At 39.7% G+C, this 22,023-nt stretch overlaps 1 protein-coding gene across 7 annotated transcripts in view; it reads right to left on the reverse strand.

The window, feature by feature from the left end:
- Positions 1-449: 449 nt before the first annotated feature.
- ENOX2 (ecto-NOX disulfide-thiol exchanger 2) overlaps positions 450-22,023 on the reverse strand; it is a 294,262-nt gene continuing 272,688 nt past the window's right edge. For 5 of the 7 annotated variants that reach the window (XM_055376266.2, XM_063703093.1, XM_019019781.4 and 2 more), the window contains 5 exons: positions 14,895-15,076; positions 12,650-12,757; positions 9,108-9,216; positions 5,122-5,207; positions 450-1,982 (listed from right to left, as the gene is read on the reverse strand). In XM_055376266.2, coding sequence (XP_055232241.1) covers positions 1,851-1,982; positions 5,122-5,207; positions 9,108-9,216; positions 12,650-12,757; positions 14,895-15,076 — 617 coding nt within the window. In that variant the 3' untranslated portion in view covers positions 450-1,850. The remainder of the gene's footprint in view (positions 1,983-5,121; positions 5,208-9,107; positions 9,217-12,649; positions 12,758-14,894; positions 15,077-22,023) is intronic. The other 2 variants (XM_055376267.2, XM_055376270.2) reach the window with 1 other exon arrangement.

Here is a 22,023-nt window from a genome sequence, read left to right on the forward strand (position 1 = left end):
ATTTTGCTGCACCTCAACCCATCACCTAGGTATTAAACCCCGCATGCATTAGCTCTTTTTCCTACTGCTCTCCCCTAAAAATTAATTTAATTTATTTAAACAAGAAATAACTGTAAGTGGAAAGTTTCCCTTGATTTCATAGATATTATTAAAATTAGGTATTCCAAGAGCCCGAGACTGATGAATCAAAGCCTTCCGTAGCATTGATGAGAGATGCATCAGTGAGCAAGCTAGTGTAAAATTAACCCGAGCTTCCTGCTGGTGCCACAGCAGGGTGCTTCAGGGGGAAGCCAGTTTTCAGCACGAATGGGCTGCTGTGGAACCCTGTTTCCAGTTGTCAAGACAGACTTGGCATCTTTTTCCAACATCCTAGTAACCCAAAGGAAGGAACTGAGATAACTACTAATGGATTACTTAGAGCGTAAGTCATTAAAAACAGGACACAAAACTGAGGTATAAAAAGGAATATTTATCTTTTAAAAATACAACTTTGAACACTACTGGCATCTCATTTACAAAGTATTTTCGTGAAATACTCTCCATTGGCTTTGCTTGCTCAGTACATTCTTTTATCTTCAATTGAGACTCAAGGGAGGGTATGCTTGCATTATTATAAATACCACAACCACCACCACACACAATAAAGACCATCTCTGCCTCAGGACATTCGCCCCAAACCTCCATCCTCTCTGTTTACTTTCCACCAAGCAGAAGTTTCTGAATGGTCCACTCACATGCTGCCATTGCGTTTTGCCGATGGGCACTACCGAGGTGTCTCTGGCAATTCGCACTCCAGGTGGAGCTGACCTATTTGTAGAAAGCCTCACAAACCCTAGCTCATTATTTATTCATTGATTCATTACTATTAATACTTATATCAAGTCTTTGCAAACATTCAGCATGAAGTAAACATAGTATTTACAGCAGTACACGGTTTGCAATTCAACACACTGACAACAGAAGCAAAGGGACCAACAGACTGTAAGAAGGCCAGAGGGGAAAGAATATTAATATAAATCCCTTCTGCCACTGTGTGTGTTTGTGCGTGTGTGCCCACACATGAGCATATTTTAATTCACAGAAAACTGAACATGCCCTCCTTTAAAAGCAGACTATTTACAAGTGATTCTGAATAGCATGAACACATGCCAGTCATACTGGATACTTGCTCTCTGTAAACACATCTAGATGTACTTTTTACAATTCTGAAACAGATCTTTAATGTGATATGTTAGAGAAAATAACTTTGGAACATTTGTCAACTTTTGGTTCATAGTAATTTTGCAAAAAGCCACAAACCATGCTTTGTCGTTTAAAAGGTGAACCTGGTCAGGCACCTTCTAGAAGACACTGATGTGTTATTTATTTACTGGTCTACTGGGGATCGGAAAGACAATGGCAGTTACACAGAGGACTTAGTGCTGCTCTCATGCCTTTCACCAGTAACAACATTAATGTAAAGAGAAGTTTAGAAACACAAATCACATACAAATCATCAAAACATTTCAGTTAACAGTGTTTAAAAAAATACCAAGGTCTACAACAGTAGTACAGACACTGAAAACACTCCAAATACTGTTTAGCATCAGGACTTTTGCAATATTTAAAGACAACCAATTGACAGAAAGGGGAGGAAGTTACAGCACTTGCGGTTTGAGGCAATTTCTCTTTAGGGCCTGTAGTTCGAGGTGCTGTCCTAGGATCCTTATTTTAACTCAAAAGATTTTCCAGGAATGAACTGACAAATTCAAAGGAACTTCCACTTGAAAACCATTAAAAATACAAATCACTTTCTATGCTTGTCCAACACATATTTATCTTCAGGATCCCAAGTTGTTAGGCAAAGAGATTTAGGTCAGCTTCAAGCCCTCGAAGCCACAGAATTTCCATCTCTTTTCCAGGCTGGCTCCAACTCCAGTCATTTCCTGCTTGAAGGTATGCTGGAGTCTACCCATGAGACACTCCACATCGCTGGTGCAGATCTGTGGGACAGAGAGAACATCTCCATTCAAAACCAGTTCTATTTTCCTAATCTTCTTTCCCAGTGTTGCCTACTTTAGAATGCTGATGTGTCTGTGTGTGTGCTGCAGGGGCGTTTAACCTCCTCCTGCTCCTTGCGCATTTGTGTGTGTTGGCAGAGTGGCTTCCAGCCAGCAGCGTTCCTCTGCTGTGACCATCAGACAGGGTCTGCTGAGTTGCTATTGGAAAGAGCTGGGGTCAGTCATGCGGAAAGGCCTGGGTTTGTAAGAAGCTGAATGATGGCTGCTCAGTGCTGGTGATGCTGCGTGCAGGTCCACTGAAGCTGCTGAGCCTTTTGGGAGGGGAGGAAGGTAGAAATGGCTGCCACCAGAGCAGAATCCCTCACAAATGCGTTAGTTCATAATGGAGAAGTAACAGGAAGGGGGAAATCTCTGTGTTCATACTTCTCTGCATTGTCTTTCTCTCCCCATCTCTCTCTCTCTCTCTCTCTCTCTCTCACACACACACACACACACACACCCCTCAATACGAAAACAAAAACACATCTGTGGACTCCTTTAGGACTTGTTTTAGGTGGTCATCTTCACATTAGTAGAGTTAGTAAGTTACCCTCCTCACTATGAGCCTTGGCACCAGGGCTTGAGTAAAGAGCACCAGGGGATCCTGAAAGACACCCAGAGTTGGTGTCACAATGAATATCCCTGGAGCTGGAGGGAGCCCCGATTCTGTTGGTATCACCTCAGGCTCTCTTTGGGAGATCCTGGCACTACTCCGGCAGGAAGTTGCTAAGGCGGAGCTAGGCCTAGGCTAGGAGGGCAGTTATGCCTTCTTCCCAGTGCTGGCAGTAGACTGTATCCAGTCAAGCGAATGAAGCACATTCCAGGGTATCATAGAGAGTTGAATCCCCATTTCAGAAAACATAGATAATGTGTATAGATATATACATTTAATATAGGTACAGCACACTTGCAGGAAAGGGTCTGAAATATGTGCCCAACTGTTAACAGTGGTTATCCTTGAGCAGTTGGATTGTGGGTGGTAACTTGCACTTTCCCTTTACTAGATTTCTATACTGCTTACATTTTAAAGATAATGTGCATGTATTATTTTTGTAAATTAAAAAATAAGCAGATGGTTTTTACTGACACATAGTTCAATTTCATACCATTGCAACGGACTACTTGGTCCTAGTATTCACATTCCATCCTCCCCTTCACTGCCAAATGGGCTATTTAATTGCAGAATAGCATCACTTCCCAGAGGGAAATGAGGGGGCAGTGCTAGCTAGAATGAAAGCAAATGCCATTGAAGAGGATGTATCACTACAGCTGGGATGTGGTTAGAACAATAAGATTCCCAAGTGGGCCACTGTCTTTGTTAAGAGAACATATGCTTAAATGACTTAACATTTTGGACAGCACCTATATTCAATGGCACTTCTCAAAAGGCCCAGATCCTATGAAATAGGCAGTACAATTTATGGGCACATTTCACTGAATGCTGCTTCTGAAAAAAAAACGTATCCTGAGCTGATTCATTCTGAGGAGTCAAGAGTCCCCTCCTGCATCTTAGAGGCATCCTTGATTTCCTAGGGAATTAGCACTTACCCCTGCTCCAGATGCCCTAGGAGTTCCCCCAAAGGATAGCATCCAGAGAAGGAAATGGACCATGAGATCATCTGTGAGCAAATATTCAGTCTGTGTTACAGAGGCTGTCAGCTCATTGCTCCATCTTTTTTTTTTTTTGGCACCTGCCTCCCTTGTTTTGTGATAGATAATAGCACGGGTGATGGTGGGAGAGGTGGATGGAATAAGACTTCCCATTTTGAAAATGAACATTGGGAAGTGTCTGTTCATGTCCTTTGCCCACTTTTTGATGGGGTTGTTTGTTTTTTTCTTGTAAATTTGTTTGAGTTCATTGTAGATTCTGGATATTAGCCCTTTGTCAGATGAGTAGGTTGCGAAAATTTTCTCCCATTTTGTAGGTTGCCTGTTCACTCTGATGGTAGTTTCAACCCAAATGTCCAACAATGATAGACTGGATTAAGAAAATGTGGCACATATACACCATGGAATAGTATGCAGCCATAAAAAATGATGAGTTCATGTCCTTTGTAGGGACATGGATGAAATTGCAAATCATCATTCTCAGTAAACTATCGCAAGAACAAAAAACCAAACACCGCATATTCTCACTCATAGGTGGGAATTGAACAATGAGATCACATGGACACAGGAAGGGGAATATCACACTCTGGGGACTGTTGTGGGGTGGGGGGAGGGGGGAGGGATAGCACTGGGAGATATACCTAATGCTAGATGACGAGTTAGTGGGTGCAGCGCACCAGCATGGCACATGTATACATATGTAACTAACCTGCACAATGTGCACATGTACCCTAAAACTTAAAGTATAAGAAAAAAAAAAAAAAAGAAAATGAACATTGGATAATGGCTAAAAACCAGGGACAAAAGTTTGATGGGGCCAGGTACGGTGGCTCATGCCTGTAATCCCAGCACTTTGGGAGGCCGGGGCAGGCGGCTTGCTTGAGTCCAGGAGTTCAAGGCCAGCCTGGGCAACACGGCAAAACCCTGTTTCTATAAAAAATACAAAAGTTAGCCAGGCATGGTGGCATGCGTCTGTAGTCCCAGCTACTCAGGAGGCTGAGGTGGGAGGATTACTTGAGCCCAGGAGGTTGAGGCTACAGTGAGCTGTGATCTCACAAATGCACTCCAGCCTGGGCAACAGAGTGAGACCCTGTCTCAAAAAAAAAAGTTTGGTGGGTAAGAAAGCTGATATGGGTTGGTTTGCAGCTTATAGGTAAATTAAGAGAGGAAAAGTCTTCTAAGATATATGTTGGAAAAAGGATGGTCAACTTATTCAAGTTTGCCTGAGACTGCCCTGGTTTTAACATCGAAAATCTCAAGTCCCAGGAAACACTTCAGTCTCCAGCAAACCAGGACACATGGGTCATCCCACTTGCAAAGGGGAAGCTCTGCACTGAATCACAGTGAGAGAGCAGGTGAGGGAAACTTCCTGAAAGCAGTAACTAATGACCTATTTATGCTTGAGGAGAGTCAGGTCACCTGTTAACAAAAAACCCCACATCCCCTTGCATCCCCATTTTAGGCCCCCATATACCTTATTATCAAGACGGTGCAAGTAGGAACAGATGTATTCAATGCTTGCTCCAAATGGGTGAACATGAAGGAATGTGGAGATAATCCCTACAGAGACAAGAGCATGGAGGTTATACTTGAGCCTTGTATTTCTCGAGGTTCCACATGACAGTGAATAGCAAGAGCTGACTCATATGTACAACAGAAATATACTGGACACTATTCTAAGTTTACACGTATTTTACTCATTTAATCTTTATAATAATCCTGTGAGGTGTGTATTGTCATCCCCAGTTCACAGCTGAGGACACAGATGCACTAAAAGTGTAAGCAACTTGTCCAAGGTCACACAGCTGGTAAGTGGCAGGGCTGGTATTTGAACCCAGACAATCACATACTGCCTCTTACTGTGCTATATCACATGTAGAAAAGCTGGCATTTGAGGAGTCACTTTCATTACTTGTGATGGCTAAACACTGTCTGAATTCAAGGATTTTACAATGAATTTACACTGTGCTGGGCTTTTGCAGTTCCTTCACAGTCTTTAAATTAGACTTTAGCCTCTTAGGTGTTAATAATGCCTTGCTGTTGTGGTAAACGTACAAATCATGTACTTTCCTGATTAACCTTGTGCCTCTCACAAGAAAGTCTGCTGATTGTATTTGGGTATTATTTTGTGAATAGCTCTGTAAAGAAAAGTCAAACATTTCATTCACGGCTAACTCAAGTGGTCACTAGCATTCCGTGCTTAGAGCCTTGAATCTCTTTGTGTAACAGAATTCTTATAGCAGTTTACAGCCTCCAGGAATGCCCCTGATTTCCACTTAGCCTAACTCTGGGGTGGCTGGCAGCTTCACATGCTGCCTTCATTGTTCTGGCCATTAGGTTAATTGTTTAATACTTCTTTCTCTGGAAACAGGTGGAAAATAAATTTTTCAAAAGTATAATATTTCTTTCTTTCAATTTTTTTTTGCGTTCACCTCCTTTCATAAGATCTTAAGTGCATCAAATAGACCCAGAATTGAGTTTGTTGAAAATTGTCAGGAAATAAAAGCAAAATTTGATTTGGTTTCTAAACTACAACTTGTCTGTCCCTTTAAGAGGCTGACAAAGACTACCACAGGTTTAAATTGTAGTTTGAAGTTCAATCAAAGGGGTAAGTTGGGGAAGGGTTCCAGAAGGAACTGATGGCAGGGCTCAAAATCTGTTCAAAAGGGATGCTATTACTTAGAACATTACTTTATTCTTAAACGACTAGATAAATTGAATTTCTAAACACTGATTCTGGCTGAGAAACTAAATTCTGAAGAAGACATTCCATGTTTGAAGAAATTCTAGATGTCCTGGCCAAGAAAGGCTGTCAAATGCCAAGAAATAACTCCAGAGGTTTAAAAACATTAAGCGATTTTGTGGGTTCACACCCAAAAAGCTGACTGAAAAAATAGATTTTCCTTTCTCTCTGCCAGCCCAAGACTACCTTCTTGAAAAAACAAAACAAGAAAGACTTATTTTAAGAATCTTTTTTTCTAGGACTATCCATTCACAGAGGCTTCCTTCTATCCCCAGCATTTCTCTGACAGGTCTCCATGTTGCCATGCCAATTTGTTAAGAACTTGGAGTTGCAAGACGTTAATAAGTTGTAATAAGTTGTCACTTTTCTTGAAGATTCAATGGCAGGTCCCCCTGTGCATCTTTATTAACATATCAAAGTGTTAAATCTGAGGATAATATCCATTACCAAAGGAGGCAGAGATATCTTAAAAATATGCAGAAGCCAGTCAGTGTGGAGGGCTTTTGAGACTAGAGTGGGGCTACTGTATAGCTCAGCTTCCTAGATGGCAGCTGGGATTATCTGCTGTGGCCTAAGACCAGTCACTCTTAAATGATTAGCCCCTCTTAAATATTTTAGAGCCTCAATCTGCCACTGTTCTCCAAATGGAATATAAAGTTAGCCAGCATTTGTGAATGGTGCTGTGAAGTGTAATATATTTTCTACTTACTGAGGGCTTACTATGGGCCAGGCACTATGCTAAGTGATTTAGGTGAGTTATCGTATTAAATACTCACAACTGCCCTTTCGGGTCGGTAATATCATTATGCCCATTTTGCAGATGGAGGAACTGAAGCTCAGAGAAGAAATGGTGGGGTCAAGATGGGAAGCCAGGTCTGTCTGATTCTTTAACCATTTGTGCCATCTTGCCTCTCTGAATGAATTTTTACAGACAGCAGTGCTAGGATGGACCTCATCAAAGCCCACTAGTGTCCAAGACACCAGTTTTCTGAGTCATCTGCCACTGTGATATAATAAAAAAATAAACATGTGGTCTTTGTCCGTGGTCCCCGGGGCACACAGCTCCTAAAACCTTTGGAATTTCTGGAGTGATAAGAGTTAAGATTAGTGTAGGTGGGAACTGAACAATGAGAACACATGGACACAGGAAGGGGAACATCACACTCTGGGGAGTGTTGTGGGGTGGGGGGATGGGGGAGGGATAGCATTGGGAGATATACCTAATGCTAGATGACGAGTTAGTGGGTGCAGCGCACCAGCATGGCACATGTATACATATGTAACTAACCTGCACAATGTGCATATGTACCCTAAAACTTAAAGTATAATAAAAAAAAAAGAAAAAAAAATAAATTGTGGGAAATAACAAATGCAAGCCAAAAATATCCCTGTGTTTGTCCAATGATGTTTTGTTTGTAACATGCCAGTGAAATCATGGGTAATATTTTTTAATTTACTTATGTAGTATATTTTATCAAGTACTGTAACATAGTTTTGTTATTGAGCATTAGTAGATAGGAGATTTGTTTACTTTGAAAACTATGACAGTGATCCCACAAAAAAAAAAAAAAAGAGTTAAGATGAGTGGTAGCTGGGGGCCCCTTATAGCTTTAGAATTGGGGCTGGCCATCAGAAAGACTTAGGCATGATTAGAGAGTTGGAACATCAGGGAGGAGAGAGTGGCTGGAGATTGAGCTAATCACCAATAGCCAGTGATTTCATCAGTCATGCCTATATAATGAAGCCTCCATAAGAACTTTGAAATGATGGGGTTCAGAGAAGTTTCTGGTTGGCAAATACATCAAGATGCGCACCCAAAAATGTATAGAAACTCCGCATACCCCTTCCCAGTACCTTGCTCTATACACCTCTTCCATTGTATCCTTTATGCTAAATCAGTAAGAGTAAGTAAGGCACTTTCCTGAGTTCTGTGAGCCATTCTAGCAAATTATCAAACCTGGGGTGGGTATTGTGGAAACCCCTGACTTTGTAGCCAAATCAGACAGAAGTAGAGGAAACTTGGATACCGTATATTTGAGACTGGCATCTATACAGAGGGCAGTCTTCCAGGACCGAGCCCTTAAACTCATGGAGTCTAATGTTTAACTTTGGGTAGTGAGTGTGAGAACGGAATTCAACTGTAGGACACCCACTTGGTATTGAAGAGTTGGAGATGTGGTGTTGGAAAAGACACCACGTATCTGGTGTCGGGAGGTTAAAACAAACAAACAAACAAACAAACAAACAATCCCTTGTCATTTGGTGTCAGAAGTGTTGTAAAAATAGCTTAGCCAGTAACCTGGAAAAACTTGAGAGGCCTATACTTGCTCCAGAGGCTCTCTGGAAAAGCTCTCTGCCAAATACGGTCTGCACTAGCCCCCTGAGTGGACACGAGAGGGCTTATCTATCCTTGCACAGATATTTTAAAAAAATCTACAGTGTGTTTCTCCAGCTGACCCCTCTTAGCTTAGTGCTTGTACTGACATGCTTGACTGCTTGACATGGCAGTGGCTACAAGGAGTGTGAGGGAGGCTGGCAGCTGCTGTTAAATTTGGAAATTTGTACTTGTTCTTAACCTATCATCTTCAGAACTCTGAGTTCTTGCGCTGCCATGCTTCATAAATGCTTGGCATGTGCTTATTAATCTTAGGTAAAGCCCTCCCCTCCTCCACTGTACCCAGGCATTGTACGTGGCATGTGTGCATTAGCTTCCTTACCCACTAGCAGTGCTTCACGTTCAGATTTGATAGGACTGCTGTTCATGGTCTTCTCAAGAGGGTATTCGCTATCCTGGTTTGAGGCACATAGCCTAGAAGCACAGCTTTCCTGTGGACACAACATGCTTCTAGGTCAGTTCACTTTATTTGGCAATAGAGTTGGTTTCAATTAACTACACAACAGGTAACTTAACACAGGACCATAAAAACAATACCATTCAATTTGGACTACTGAATGGGAGAGAAAATACCATAAATTACAAAAGCATCACAGATATTCCAAAGTTTATTTATAGGGCTCCAAAACACAGAAACATTTAAACATTTACCTTCACCAGTTTTTTTGTTTTTTCTGCCTTCATCTTGACTTTATACAAGCAATCTGGGCAACTAGACCCAACATTTATGGTATACTAACAAGATGCTAGGCACTGTTAGGTAAGTATTATCTCCATTCTACAGATGAGGAAAGTGAGGCTCAGGTAAATTGGCTAAGATCACACTGCAAGAAAGTGGAGCCACGATTTCATCCCACTGTTAAAAGGACCATTGTTTTTTTAAAAAAGTTTAAGGTCCACACTCTGTTAATGGTAAGTCCCATCTCAATGGACAATCTACGTTGGCTACACTGCCAATCCACTGATAGTGAATCAACTGTTGGTTTTTGAACTAAAAATTAGAGCTTATATTCCACTGACAGTTAATCAACTGTTGGTTTTTGAACTAAAAATTAGAGCTTTCATTTACTAGTCTCTCTCTCTCTCTCTCTCTCTCTCTCTCTCTCTCTCTCTGATAAGGACATTATCAGTTAGAATATTCCTGACTTTACAGCAAGAAACGACCATGACAAAAAAATAGCATTAGTAATGGCCTTCTTTGTTGTGGAAAGTTCTTCTCTTTCAGAATGTAGCAGGAAGGGCGGGGCGGGGGGGGGGGGGGGCGGTCCTAAGAGAAACTCAGGTGAAATCCATGACCAGCAATCAAACTGAAAAATACCTCCAGACCTTTCATGGCTCTTTCTTTCTCTCTTTGGGTACGGAGAATATCTTTTCTGTTATTATAAATGTGAAGGCAAAGCTTTCAGAAGAAGGAATAAAAGAAATCACTGCTTCTTTTACTGCTGAAAAGAAAATGCTGCTGAAATGCTCCTTAGGGGGCAGATCATGGCTGACTCAGATGCATTTTCACTTCTTCCTTTCCACAAACCCTTAGAAGGGACAGGATTCCTTCTGTTTTCTTTAAAGATGTCTTCAAAGCTTCCAGGATGCTGTCTCTGAATGAAATGAATGGTCTATGCTACAAGACATGTTGTTTTGTGAATTTACAGGCTTCCTGGCTGTAGTCAGAGGGGAACCCTTTCTTGATGACCTACTCAATCTTTGGCCTTTAGAATCCAATCCAGGCAGTAACCATTATGCCAAGTTTGATTTAAACTACTAGCTCACTTCTAAGCCACGGGCTTCACATCTGCTTCTGACCCCCTTAAAACATTAAATGATACGGTAAGCCGTTTCTTAAGTGTGAGAGTTTAACAGATTGGGGTTAAGATGTGAAAATATTCTGGGAAGTTTTAGCCATCTTGAATAGAACTGCAGCGTTCCTTAAACCTGACATCAATTTTATTATAGCTGGCATTTAAAAAATTAGAAGGTACATTGAAAGGATGCTTATCACCTTGAATTTTACTAGCACATTTAAAGAGCTTAGTTCTTTCCGCACTAAGACAGACATAAGTCACATTGTTATACTGCAAAACACTGACAATAACTCACCCTGTAGCTTACTGTCAAGAAACCCAAACAAAAGCAAATAAAAAAAGAGATCCCTCCTCACCAAAACTTATTGCTTTCCTTTCAACCTGAAATTATTTTTGCAGTCTAATGTGATGGTACTTTGCTTCCTAACCTAATTGTGTCAGGTTGAAATATTTGGTCACAAATCAGCTTCCCAGAGAAGATCAGTTTATAATGAACTGTCATGAATTTCTCTAAAAGAAGCTTTGCTTAAAATAACAAGAAAAAAACATATTTTGACTCACTGTTTTTTGGATTATCAGTTGGATCTTTTCCCCTGTCCTCATCAGCCAACACTTCATGGTCTATTCAGTTTCCAAATGGGAAACACTTGCCCTTAGGCACAATATGGCAAGTTTCTTCTATGCCATTTGACCTCTTACTTCTTTAAATGAAATACTTTACAAAGCAGAAAGCTACTTACACAAAAAAATGTCCGTAGGTCAAATTGTGATGTCAATCCTGAAGAGTAATTCTAAGCGTAATGTCATGAGCATAACCCCATGTCTGTCTACAGTCTTCTGGATACATAATCCATTTTATGCAGGAAGCAAAACAGAGCTATGTGGCAGCTCTGGGACACTTTAGAAGCCCCGATGGCATGAGGAAAGTCCTGATAAGTAAAGCAGCTTTGGCGCTTTTCAATTAAATGCTTGATAAATGAATTTCTCTGGGATTATGCTTGTTTCTTTAATAGTGCCCACAAAACTGGAAAGTGAGTTGGTTTTATGAAGTGGAAGAATTAAAAGCACGTTGCAAATGGCCTCTAGAAGAAAACACTTTCAATCATTTGTTTCAACTACACCAAGGTTGCCAGTTCTTAATGGCACTCTAGAGGAAGGCACTGCGCTGGTAAACACACTCAGGGCCTGTATGCACTGCATCTTCCTGAGCTGAGAACAGAAGATAAAGAGAATATGCTCTTGAGGAACTGTATCACTGTTGGTTTCTGACCCTCGGTCCAAGCTTCTAATCTTCGCTTCCTTTAGAGACATCAAAACAAGGAAGTTTTGGTGAATGGGCTTCCCTTTTCAGAGGATAACGTCAGCTGAGTATTGATGCATCAAGGAAATTGGAGAGGTTGACTTTACACACCTTGAATAGAATGGGCACCTGATTCATGGTTGTGATACATGATTCTATCCAGATATTAGACTCTCTGGTCCTCATTGGTGGTTCTTATTGCTGAGAGCTCTCAATTGATAAAGTCCCATCTTGGCTTCTAGCTTTAGAATACTGTGTCTCATTTTTTTTCCCCAAGGTTTCCCTCTTCTTGGTATTGGTGATTCCTCTCATCTGCAGCTGCTCATTATTACACTAAATTGACTAGCTGCAAAGAAATGCCAATGTGCTAGCTGCACTTGTGTTTCTTCCTTTAATGAAATGCTCAGTTAAAGGTACTTTGTGTCACATGAGTTTTCTATGTTGCTATTTGCTTGACAAGATGAAGCAGGGAAGAGGTGTGCACTCTGGTCGTCTCCAAGAGAGAAGACTGAGGAGTTTTAGGGATGAACCGACTTCTTATTCATTGAAAGGTGTACACTCCAGAACCCTTAGAAATGCCAAGGACTCACACCTAAAAGCAAAGCCCTTAGTATAAGAATTACCCCCGAGAGGGGCTTTTAATTCCCAATCGGCCAAAAATGTTTGGCCCCATTGATTTCTAGGGCATAACTTCCAGGGCATTTTCACTGTCACTGAAAAGTAGGTAAAGGGGCAAGGAAAAAGGTTCACTTAGGGTGCATGTACCTTTTCTTTAAGATTTTCCAACATTTTTTCCACCTGTAACTTGTCATCTTTGAGTTTTTCAAGTTCAGCTTCTTTCTTTTTGTATTCCTCTTGGACTTTGAGTAGATGCTACAAGAAAGACCAAAGACAATCAATTTATGAATTACGGAGCCACACTTCATTTAAAATCTCTGGCTGAAATCAGATATCAGGTGGGCCTGCCTCACTTTCCTCCAGCACACACGACCATTTTTCCATAAAGAGATTGGGCAAATCAAGATATTTTCACTTTACGTTATTTTGTCTGCCTCTTACGAAATTCCTTTGAACTTGTTAATATTTTAGAAAGGTCCTGAGAAACTAATTGATCCAGTCACTTAACTTCTTCCCTATTCTGGCCGGGGGTCAGAGTAGGGTACAGTTAATACTGTGTGGGCAATGTTTTGATTGCTGCATATAAGTAAATGTAATGTTGTAAAGCATTCTTGCAAATAGCCATTTGCCAAGCCAAGTTCAATTTCTGTGAGGATAGTAGTAAATAATCCAAATTTTACATATGTTAGTTTCCATATAAGTAGGCAGGAAGCTATATTTAGCATTATTAATAATTTCAACAAATAATATTTATTGAGTGCCTAATATGTACTAAGCATTGTGCTAAGGGTGTTACACGCACGGTCTCATTTAAACCTCACAATGACCCTATGTTACTATTATCCCTAAGGCTAGGAGAGGTTAAGTGGCTTCCCTAACGCCATTCAGATAGTCAGTGGCAGAGCTGGGATTTAAAACCAGGTTGGGTCAACCCCAGAGTTCATGTCCTTACATGCCTTATTATACTATACATCTTTTGAGATAAGATGTGAGAAATTTTATCATTGTTTACAAGGCATTTTTTTCAATACAAAATAATCAAAATGAGTGAAATTATTTTTTAAGAGGTAGAGACCTAATTCTCACTGAGGTCTTTGAAGTGATGAAATGAAATAAAATTTCATGATTTTCGAATTGCATTTAAGTAGCAGAACTATCCTTATGTGAAATGGTTTGAAAATCAAAGAGGAGAAAAACAGCAACAACAAAAATGTTTCCAAAGTCTTGCTTTTCAGAGGCTTGCAAAAGACCACTGGAAGGGTTAAAAAGCATGATACAATGTACCTTGTCAAAGTTCTTTGAAGTGTAGGTGAGGAGGTGCATTTTTTCATAGAAAGATCTCTGATATAATTTACATGTTCTAATTAAACTCCATGGTGACGGTAAAAGGAAGGTGAGCATTACTTCACACATTTTGTTAATAGAAAAGGTGAAATATTAATGTCATATTACTTGTCGTATAGGAAGACAATGGTGGCAGAAAGAATAACATAGGGTTCCTAGTGCCAGAATAGACTGCTGTTCATGATTTGTAATTTCCAACCAGCAATTAGCTTTGCCCTAGACAATTTCAAGGCATACAGTTAAAAACTATTGCACAATTTAAGATGTAAGGACAATGGCTGGTAGTCTAGCATGACAGAAGACAATAGTGGCCTTACTCAGAGGCACTACTCCTTTACTATAGTGAAAGCAGCTGTTGATATCTTTTAAACTGTAGGATCACTGTGGTGATGGTTACGTAAAACTCCTAGATGTTGAACATCTGCTACACTATGTTGTCTGTGAATGCAATCACAGTTGGGTGCATTTATTTACTTTGCTTTTTACACTTTGAATTATGCACAGGTAAACTCATTAACATAAGTGACTGTTAATACAAAACAAAATAAAAACAAGTTGGTATTATGTGCTCAAAGCATTGACACTTAAAAACCTATAATGTACCTATTTCTACTGAAATCAAGGGTAGATTCCTGCCATTACTTTTAAAAGGCTGTATTTCTTGGTATTCTATCAACTAGATACTTGTTCATCAGCACTTTTTCATATCTAAATATTTGAGGTTCTTTGTAAAGACCCTGAGGCCCTGTCTAGACCCTAAGTACCTTCTGAAGCATAAAGAAAAGATTAGATTATGTTCAGTGTAGTCTAATGTTAAATATTTTTCACTGAATGCTCATTCTTTGAAAATTGGCAATCCATTGCTATCTCTGTATTAATTGGAATATTTAATTAACCACAACAATAATTCCTTCCTCAGCTATGCCAGATAATATTACACCAAGAAGAATAATAGGTTTGATATTCAATTTGCTTGCAGGGGACCCTTTTATAGGTGAGAAGCTGATGCTATTCTACCCAGAAGCTCAGAAAACCAAAATGCCTTTACCTGTTGCATTCCTTGCAGGGCTTGTTGCAGGAGTTTCAGCTGCTGTTCTTTGTTAGGGTCATCTTCTCTGTGGACTTTGCCTTGTTCTTGCTTGAGCAGTTCTACTTCATTCCGGTAGGCATCGAGCTGCCAACGGAGGCTGTCATTTTCTTCCTTCAGAGCTTCTGCCTGTGATACTAAGGCTAAACAATCAGTATAAAATATGAAACCATATATCCAGATTCATTTGTGATTCATCTGAATATCACAAAAAGGTTGGTTCTTCCTCTTGATGAAGAACTTTAGGTTTGAGTTGGCCATCTCAGCAAGAGATGGATACAAAAGCACACAGGCCCGTTTTTATAAATGAACTAGGATTCCAACACACAAAAGTTCACATCATGTTCCTCATTCTCCACCTCAAATATAACTAAGATATTTCGAGGTAGCATCAATTTCTTTTATTTGAAATGTAGGAAATAACAGCCCTATAATAATAAAATATAGGACCAATTCCCTTGAACTGACAACTGCCTACACAATCATGTTGCTGACAGATGTTTTTAAAGAATGCAGCATTGAGAAACTTAACCTCGGAATTTCCTGCTGCTCTGTAGCTTCGTATAAAGAGTCAGATTCTAACTTCAGTTACACTCATTTTATTTTTACTGAAAATGTAAGGGGGAGTAATGAAGAATCAAAGTAGTGTCAGAGGTTAGCAGGCTGGAAAGCAAATGCTGAGGGACATGGTTATGGGAGGCACACAAATATGGAAGCCCGGAAAAAGAAATACAAGGCACAGATGGAGTTGTGTTAGTGACTATGCAATTGCATTTCAAGATTTCTTTCTTTCCTTCCTTCCTTTTTTTTTTTCTTTTTTTTTTTGACAGAGTTTCACTCTGTCGCCTAGGCTGGAGTGCAGTGGTGGGATCTTGGCTCACTGCAACTTCCGCCTCCTGGGTTCAAGCAATTCTCCCGCCTCAGCCTCCTGAGTAGCCAGGACTACAGGCGGCCACACCATGCCCGGCTAATTTTTGTATTTTTAGTAGAGGCGGGGTTTCGCCGTATTGGCCAGGCTGGTCTCGAACTCCTGACCTTGTGATCCGCCTGCCTCAGCCTCCCAAAATGCTGAGATTACAGGCGTGAGCCACCACACCTGGCCCAAGATTTCTTAATATGCACGTTTTCATGTACTTCTTTTAAAATAACTGTTAAACAACAATTTGAAACACACACACACACACACACACACACACACACACACACACACACACGAATATAGCATTGACTCATCTCACAGACGAAAAGTAAATGTAAAAACTAAGACATAAGATTTCCAGTTTCCAGTCTGGCATGTAAGGACCTTTAGAAGCTGCCACTCTGTCTTAATAACAAGTAAAAAGCTGAACAATGTGAAAAATCAACAACTCTTTTTATATTTGTTAGAGAAGTGAGGTTACAGGGCAAACAGCTGCCCCCAAAACAAAACTGGAGATACAGACAGGTGAATACAGAGAATCACAATTTACTGAACCAAAGACCCATGAGCAGAAACTTCCATGGGACCCAGTCCTTGGGTAGGAAAACCTGAGGTGTAATTAACAAATTGCTGGAGGCTCAGTGTCGACAAGTCTGTGAAATTTGCTGGGCGTGGTGGTGTGTGCCTGTAATCCCAGCTACTCAGGAGGCTGAGGCAGGAGAATCGCTTGAACCTGGGAGGTGGAGGTTGCAGTGAGCTGAGATCACGCCACTACATTCCAGCCTGAGTGACAGAGTGAGACTCAGTCTTGGAAAAAACAAACAAACAAACAAACAAAACTCCAGGAAGACCCAGTCATTGGAGAGCTCCCACACATTTGTAAGTTTTACCTCCAGGAGATATACCAGTGCCTTACAGTGAATATCAGAGAAAAATCTCCTCATGTTTCTGGCAGGGGAAGGGGAAAAGGAACAATTTTGAAATTGCAGACCATCCTGGTCTTCTTCACAAGGCCTGCCCTCGGGAAAATCTATTTTACCAGAGCCTCACCTGCTGGGGTTTTAGAAGAACCTAACAGACCTGGGGGAAGATAAATGTCCAACTCCAGCCCCCTCAGCCATCCTGTCCCACCAAAGGTGTGTGTGTGTGTGTGGGTGGGGGGTGATGGTGGTGGGAGTGGGATAAAACTGAGAAGCACTGGTGAAGTTCACAGTTCAGAGACACAGGTTCACCAAAAGACTGAGACCTAATCATAGAACTAGAGAATGCTTTCCCTTCCTCTACACCTTACCACAATATTACTAAAGGGCTACTTACGAGAGTTTCTTTCACCTAGTACATCATGTCCAGATTTTAATGAAAAATTACAAGGCATACTAAACAGTAGAAAACACAGTTTTAAGAGATACAGCAAACACCAGAACCAGACTCAGATATGGAAGAGATGTTGGAATTATGAGACTGGGAATTTTTTTTAAAAAAACTATGATTAATATGCAATGGTCTTTAAAGAAAAAATTAGACAACATACAAGAACAGATGGATAATAAGAGCATAAAGAAGAAATTCAAAGAAAGAATAAAATTAAATATTAGAGATCAAAAACACTAGTAGAAATGAAGAATGCCTTTGATGGGGAAATTATTAGACTGGACATAACTAAGGAAATAATCCCTGAGCTTGAGGATATGACAATAGAAACTTCCAAAACTGAAAACCTGTCTTAGTCCGTTTTAACTGCTATAACCAAATACCACAAACTGGGTAGCTTATGAACAACAGTAATTTATTTCTCACAATTCTGGAAGCTCAGAGGTCCAAGATCAAGGTGCCAGTATCTTCAGTGTCTAGTGAGGGCCTATTTCCTAGTTCATAGATGGTGCCTTCTACCTGTGTCCTCACATTAGGAAGGGACAAGCGGCTCTTTGGGGTCTCTTTTTATAAGTGTACTAATCCCATTCAGGAGGGCTCTGCCCTCATGACCTAATCACCCCCCAAGGGCCTCACCTCCTAATAGCACATTGCTGATTAAGTTTCAGCATGAATTTTGGGGGATACATACATTCAGACCATAGCAAAAACAAAAAGAAAAAAACAACAGATGCTGGCGAGGTTGTGGAGAAAAAGGAACGCTTTTACACTGTTGGTGGGAGTGTAAATTACTTCAACAACTGTGGAAGACAGTGTGGTGAATCCTCAAAGACCTAGATCCAGCAATCCCATTACTGGGTATACACCCAAAGGAATATAAATCATTGTATTATAAAGACACATGCATGAGTAAGTTCACTGCAGCACTATTCACAATAGCAAAGACATGGAATCAACCCAAATGCCCCTCAGTGATAGACTGGATAAAGAAAATGTGGTACATATACACCACAGAATACTATGCAGCTATTTAAAGGAATGAGGACATGTCCTTTGCAGGGACATGGATGGAGCTGGAAGTCATTATCCTTAGCAAACTAACGCAGGAACAGAAAACCAAATACTACATGTTCTCACTTATAAGTGGGAGCTGAATGATGAGAACACATGAACACATGGGAGGGAACAACACACGCTGGGGCTTGTTGGAGGGTAGGGGCTGGGAGGAGGGAGAGCATCAGGAAAAACAGCTAATGCACACTGGGCTTACTACCTAGGTGATGGGGTGATCTGTGCAGCAAACCACAATGGCACGCATTTAGCTATGTGACAAACCTGCAGATCCTGCACATATACCCCTGAACTTTAAATAAAAGTTGAAAATAAAAAAAATACTGAAAAAAGTACATAACAGAATATCCAAGAACTATAGGACCACTACAAAAGTTGGAAACATGTGTAATGGGAATACCTGGAAGGAGAAGAAAGAAATAAACAGAAGCAATATTTGAAGCAATAATGACTGAGGATTTCTCCGAAATTAATGTCAGACACCAAACCATAGATCCAGGAAGTTCAGAGAACACGAGACAGGATAAATGCCAAAAACCCCTTCAGCCTACGCATATCATATTCAAACTTAAGAAAATCAAAATAAAGAAAAAATCTTGAAAGAAACCACAATGGAAACAAACACCTTACCTATAGAGGAGCACAAATAAACATTATATCTGACTTCTTTTCAGAAATTGTGCAAATAAAAAGTGGAATAAAATATTTACGGAGTTAAGAGAAAAAAAATCAACAACCTAGAATTCTGCACCCTGTGAAATCTGGATCTACATAAAGAAAGGAAGAGCATCAAAGAATGAAAAAGTGAATGTAAAATAAAAACTTTTGGCTGGGCGCAGTGGCTCATGCCTGTAATCCCAGCACTTTGGGAGGCTGAGGTGGGCAGATCATGAGGTCAGGAGTTCGAGACCAGCCTGGCCAAAATGGTGAAACTCCGTCTCTACTAAAAATACAAAAATTAGCTGGGCGTTGTGGTGGGTGCCTGTAATCCCAGCTACTCAGGAGGCTGAGGCAGGATAATCGTTTGAATCTGGGAGGTGGAGGTTGCAGTGAGCTGAGATTGCGCCATTGCACTCCATCCTGGGCAACAAGAGTGAAACTCCATCTCCAAAAAAAAAAAAAAAAAAAGAATTATGCCAAATCTACTCTTCCTGTGCTTTAGAAATGGAACAACAAAGTCTGGGTGACAGCACATCTGTTTACAGTACGGTTTACCAAATATTTTAGGCCCACTGTTGAGACCTACTACTCAGAAAAGAATATTCCTTTCAAAATATTACTGCTGTTGACAATGCACCTAGTCACCCAAGAATATTGATGGAGAAGTACGAGGAGACAAATGTTGTCTTCACACCTATTAACACAACATCCATTCTGTAGCCTGTGGATCAAGAAGTCATTCTGACTTTCAAGTCTTATTATTTTAAAAAATCATTTCATAAGGCTATAGTTGCCATAGATAGTGGTTCCTCTGATGGATCTGTGTAAAGTAGATTGGAAACCTTCTGGAAAGGATTCATGATGCCATTAAGAATGTTTATGATTCTGGGGAGGAGGTCAAAGTATCAACATTAACAGGAGTTTGGGAGTTGACTTCAACTCTCATTGATGAATTTCAGGAGTTCAAGACTTCAGTGGAGGAAGTAATGGCAGATGTGGAGGGAATAGCAAGACACCTAGAATTAGAAGTGGAGCCTAAAGATATGGATTGAATTGCTGGAGCCTCCTGATAAAAATTTAATGAACAAGGAGTTGCTTCCTATGGATGAGCAAAGAAAATGGTTTCTTGAGATGGAATCTATTCCTGATGAAGATGCTGTGAACATTGTTGAAATGACAAAAAAGGATTTAGAATATTTCATAAATTCAGTTGATAAAGCAGTTATGGGGTTTGAGAGGATTGACTTCGATTTTGAAAAAAGTTCTACTGTGGGTAAAATGCTATCAAACGCATTACATACTACAGATAAATCTTTAATGAAAAGAAGAGTCAATTGATATAGTATACATTATTGTCTTACTTGAAGAAATTACCACAGTCACATCAACCTTCAGCAACCTCCAACCTGATCAGTCAGCAGCCATCCACATAAAGGCAAAATTCTCCCCCAGCAAAAAAGATTACAACTTGCTGAAGGCTCAGATGATAGTTAACATATTTTTTTTTAGCAATACAGTCTTTTAAAATTAAGGTATGTAAATTGTTTTTTAGGCATTATGCTTAAAAGACTACAGTATAATGTAGACTTAACTTTTATATGAACTGGGAAACCAAATAATTCATATAGAGTGCTTTATTGCAATATTAGCTTTATTGCAGTGGTCTGAAATGGAACCTGTAATATCTGTGAGGTGAGGTGAGGTATTCCTGTATGCATTTATATATGCTTATGGACAAGTGAAATAAATGACAGCAATGATACAAGAAATGGAAGGGGAGAATCAGGAGCATTTCGCTATTGTAAGATACTTGCAGTACCCATGAAATGGTATAGTGTTATTTGAAAGTGGGGTTGAATTAATTGTAAATGTATATAATCTAGGGAAACCACTAAAAAATGTGAAAAAAAGTATAAATGATATGATAAAGGAGAAAAATGTGGAATAATATAATACGTTCAATTAAAAATACAAAAGGCAGAACAAGTACAGAAGACAAAAGAAACAAAAAACAAGGGTAACCAAAAGAAAACAGCAACAAACATGGTAGATATTTATCCAACTATATCAATAATCAGTTAAAAAATTATTGATCTAAGTATGCCAATTAAAAGACAGATGTCAGTGTGGATTAAAAAATAAGACCCAACCATAGGTTGTCTACAAGAAATCTGCTTTAAATATAAGGGTGCATATAGATTAAAAGGAAAAAGATGGAGAAAGATATACCATTTTAACACTAATTAAAAGAAAGTGGAAGTGGCTATATTAATTTCAGACAGAGCTGATTTCAGAGCAATGAAATTTATCAGGGAGTAAGAGGAGCATTGCATACTATTGAAGGGGTTAATACTCCAAGAAGACATACCAATACTGTTTGTGAGCCTAATAACAGAGCATTAGAATACACAAGTGAATAACTGATACGACTGCAAGGAGAAATACATGAATCTACTATTACAGTTGGAGAGTTTAGCTCCCTTCTATCAGAAATGGACAGATCCAGCAAACAGAAATCAGTAACGACACAGTTGAACTCAACACCACCATCAAACCACTGTATATAATTACCATGTATAGACTATTTCATCTAATAAAAGCAGATTACACATTCTTCTCAAGCTCACATGGAAGTTTAACCAAGAGAGACCACATTATGGGCCATAAAGCACACCTTAAAAAGTAAAAGAAGAGAAATTTTACAACGTATGTTCTCAGATCACAGTGGAACTAAATTAGAAATCAGTAACAGAAAGACAGCTGGAAATTCCCCAAATACATGGAACTTGAACAGTATACTTACAAGTAACACATAGATTAAAAAAGAAATCTCAAGAAAAATTTACAAGTATTTTAAAATAAATGAAAATGAAAATACAAGTTATTAAAATTTGTGAAATGCAGTGAAAGCAGTACTTACGTGGGAAATTTATAGCATTTAATCCATCTATTAGACATAAAGAAAGTTCTAACACTAATAATCTAAGCTTTTACCTTAGGAAACTAAAACAAGAAGAACAAATTAAACAAATCCAAAGTAAGCAGACATTTTGTCAGTTTCTTACAAAA

The sequence above is a fragment of the Gorilla gorilla genome, chromosome X (assembly GCF_029281585.2).
Source record: "Gorilla gorilla gorilla isolate KB3781 chromosome X, NHGRI_mGorGor1-v2.1_pri, whole genome shotgun sequence".
Lineage (NCBI taxonomy): Eukaryota > Metazoa > Chordata > Mammalia > Primates > Hominidae > Gorilla > Gorilla gorilla.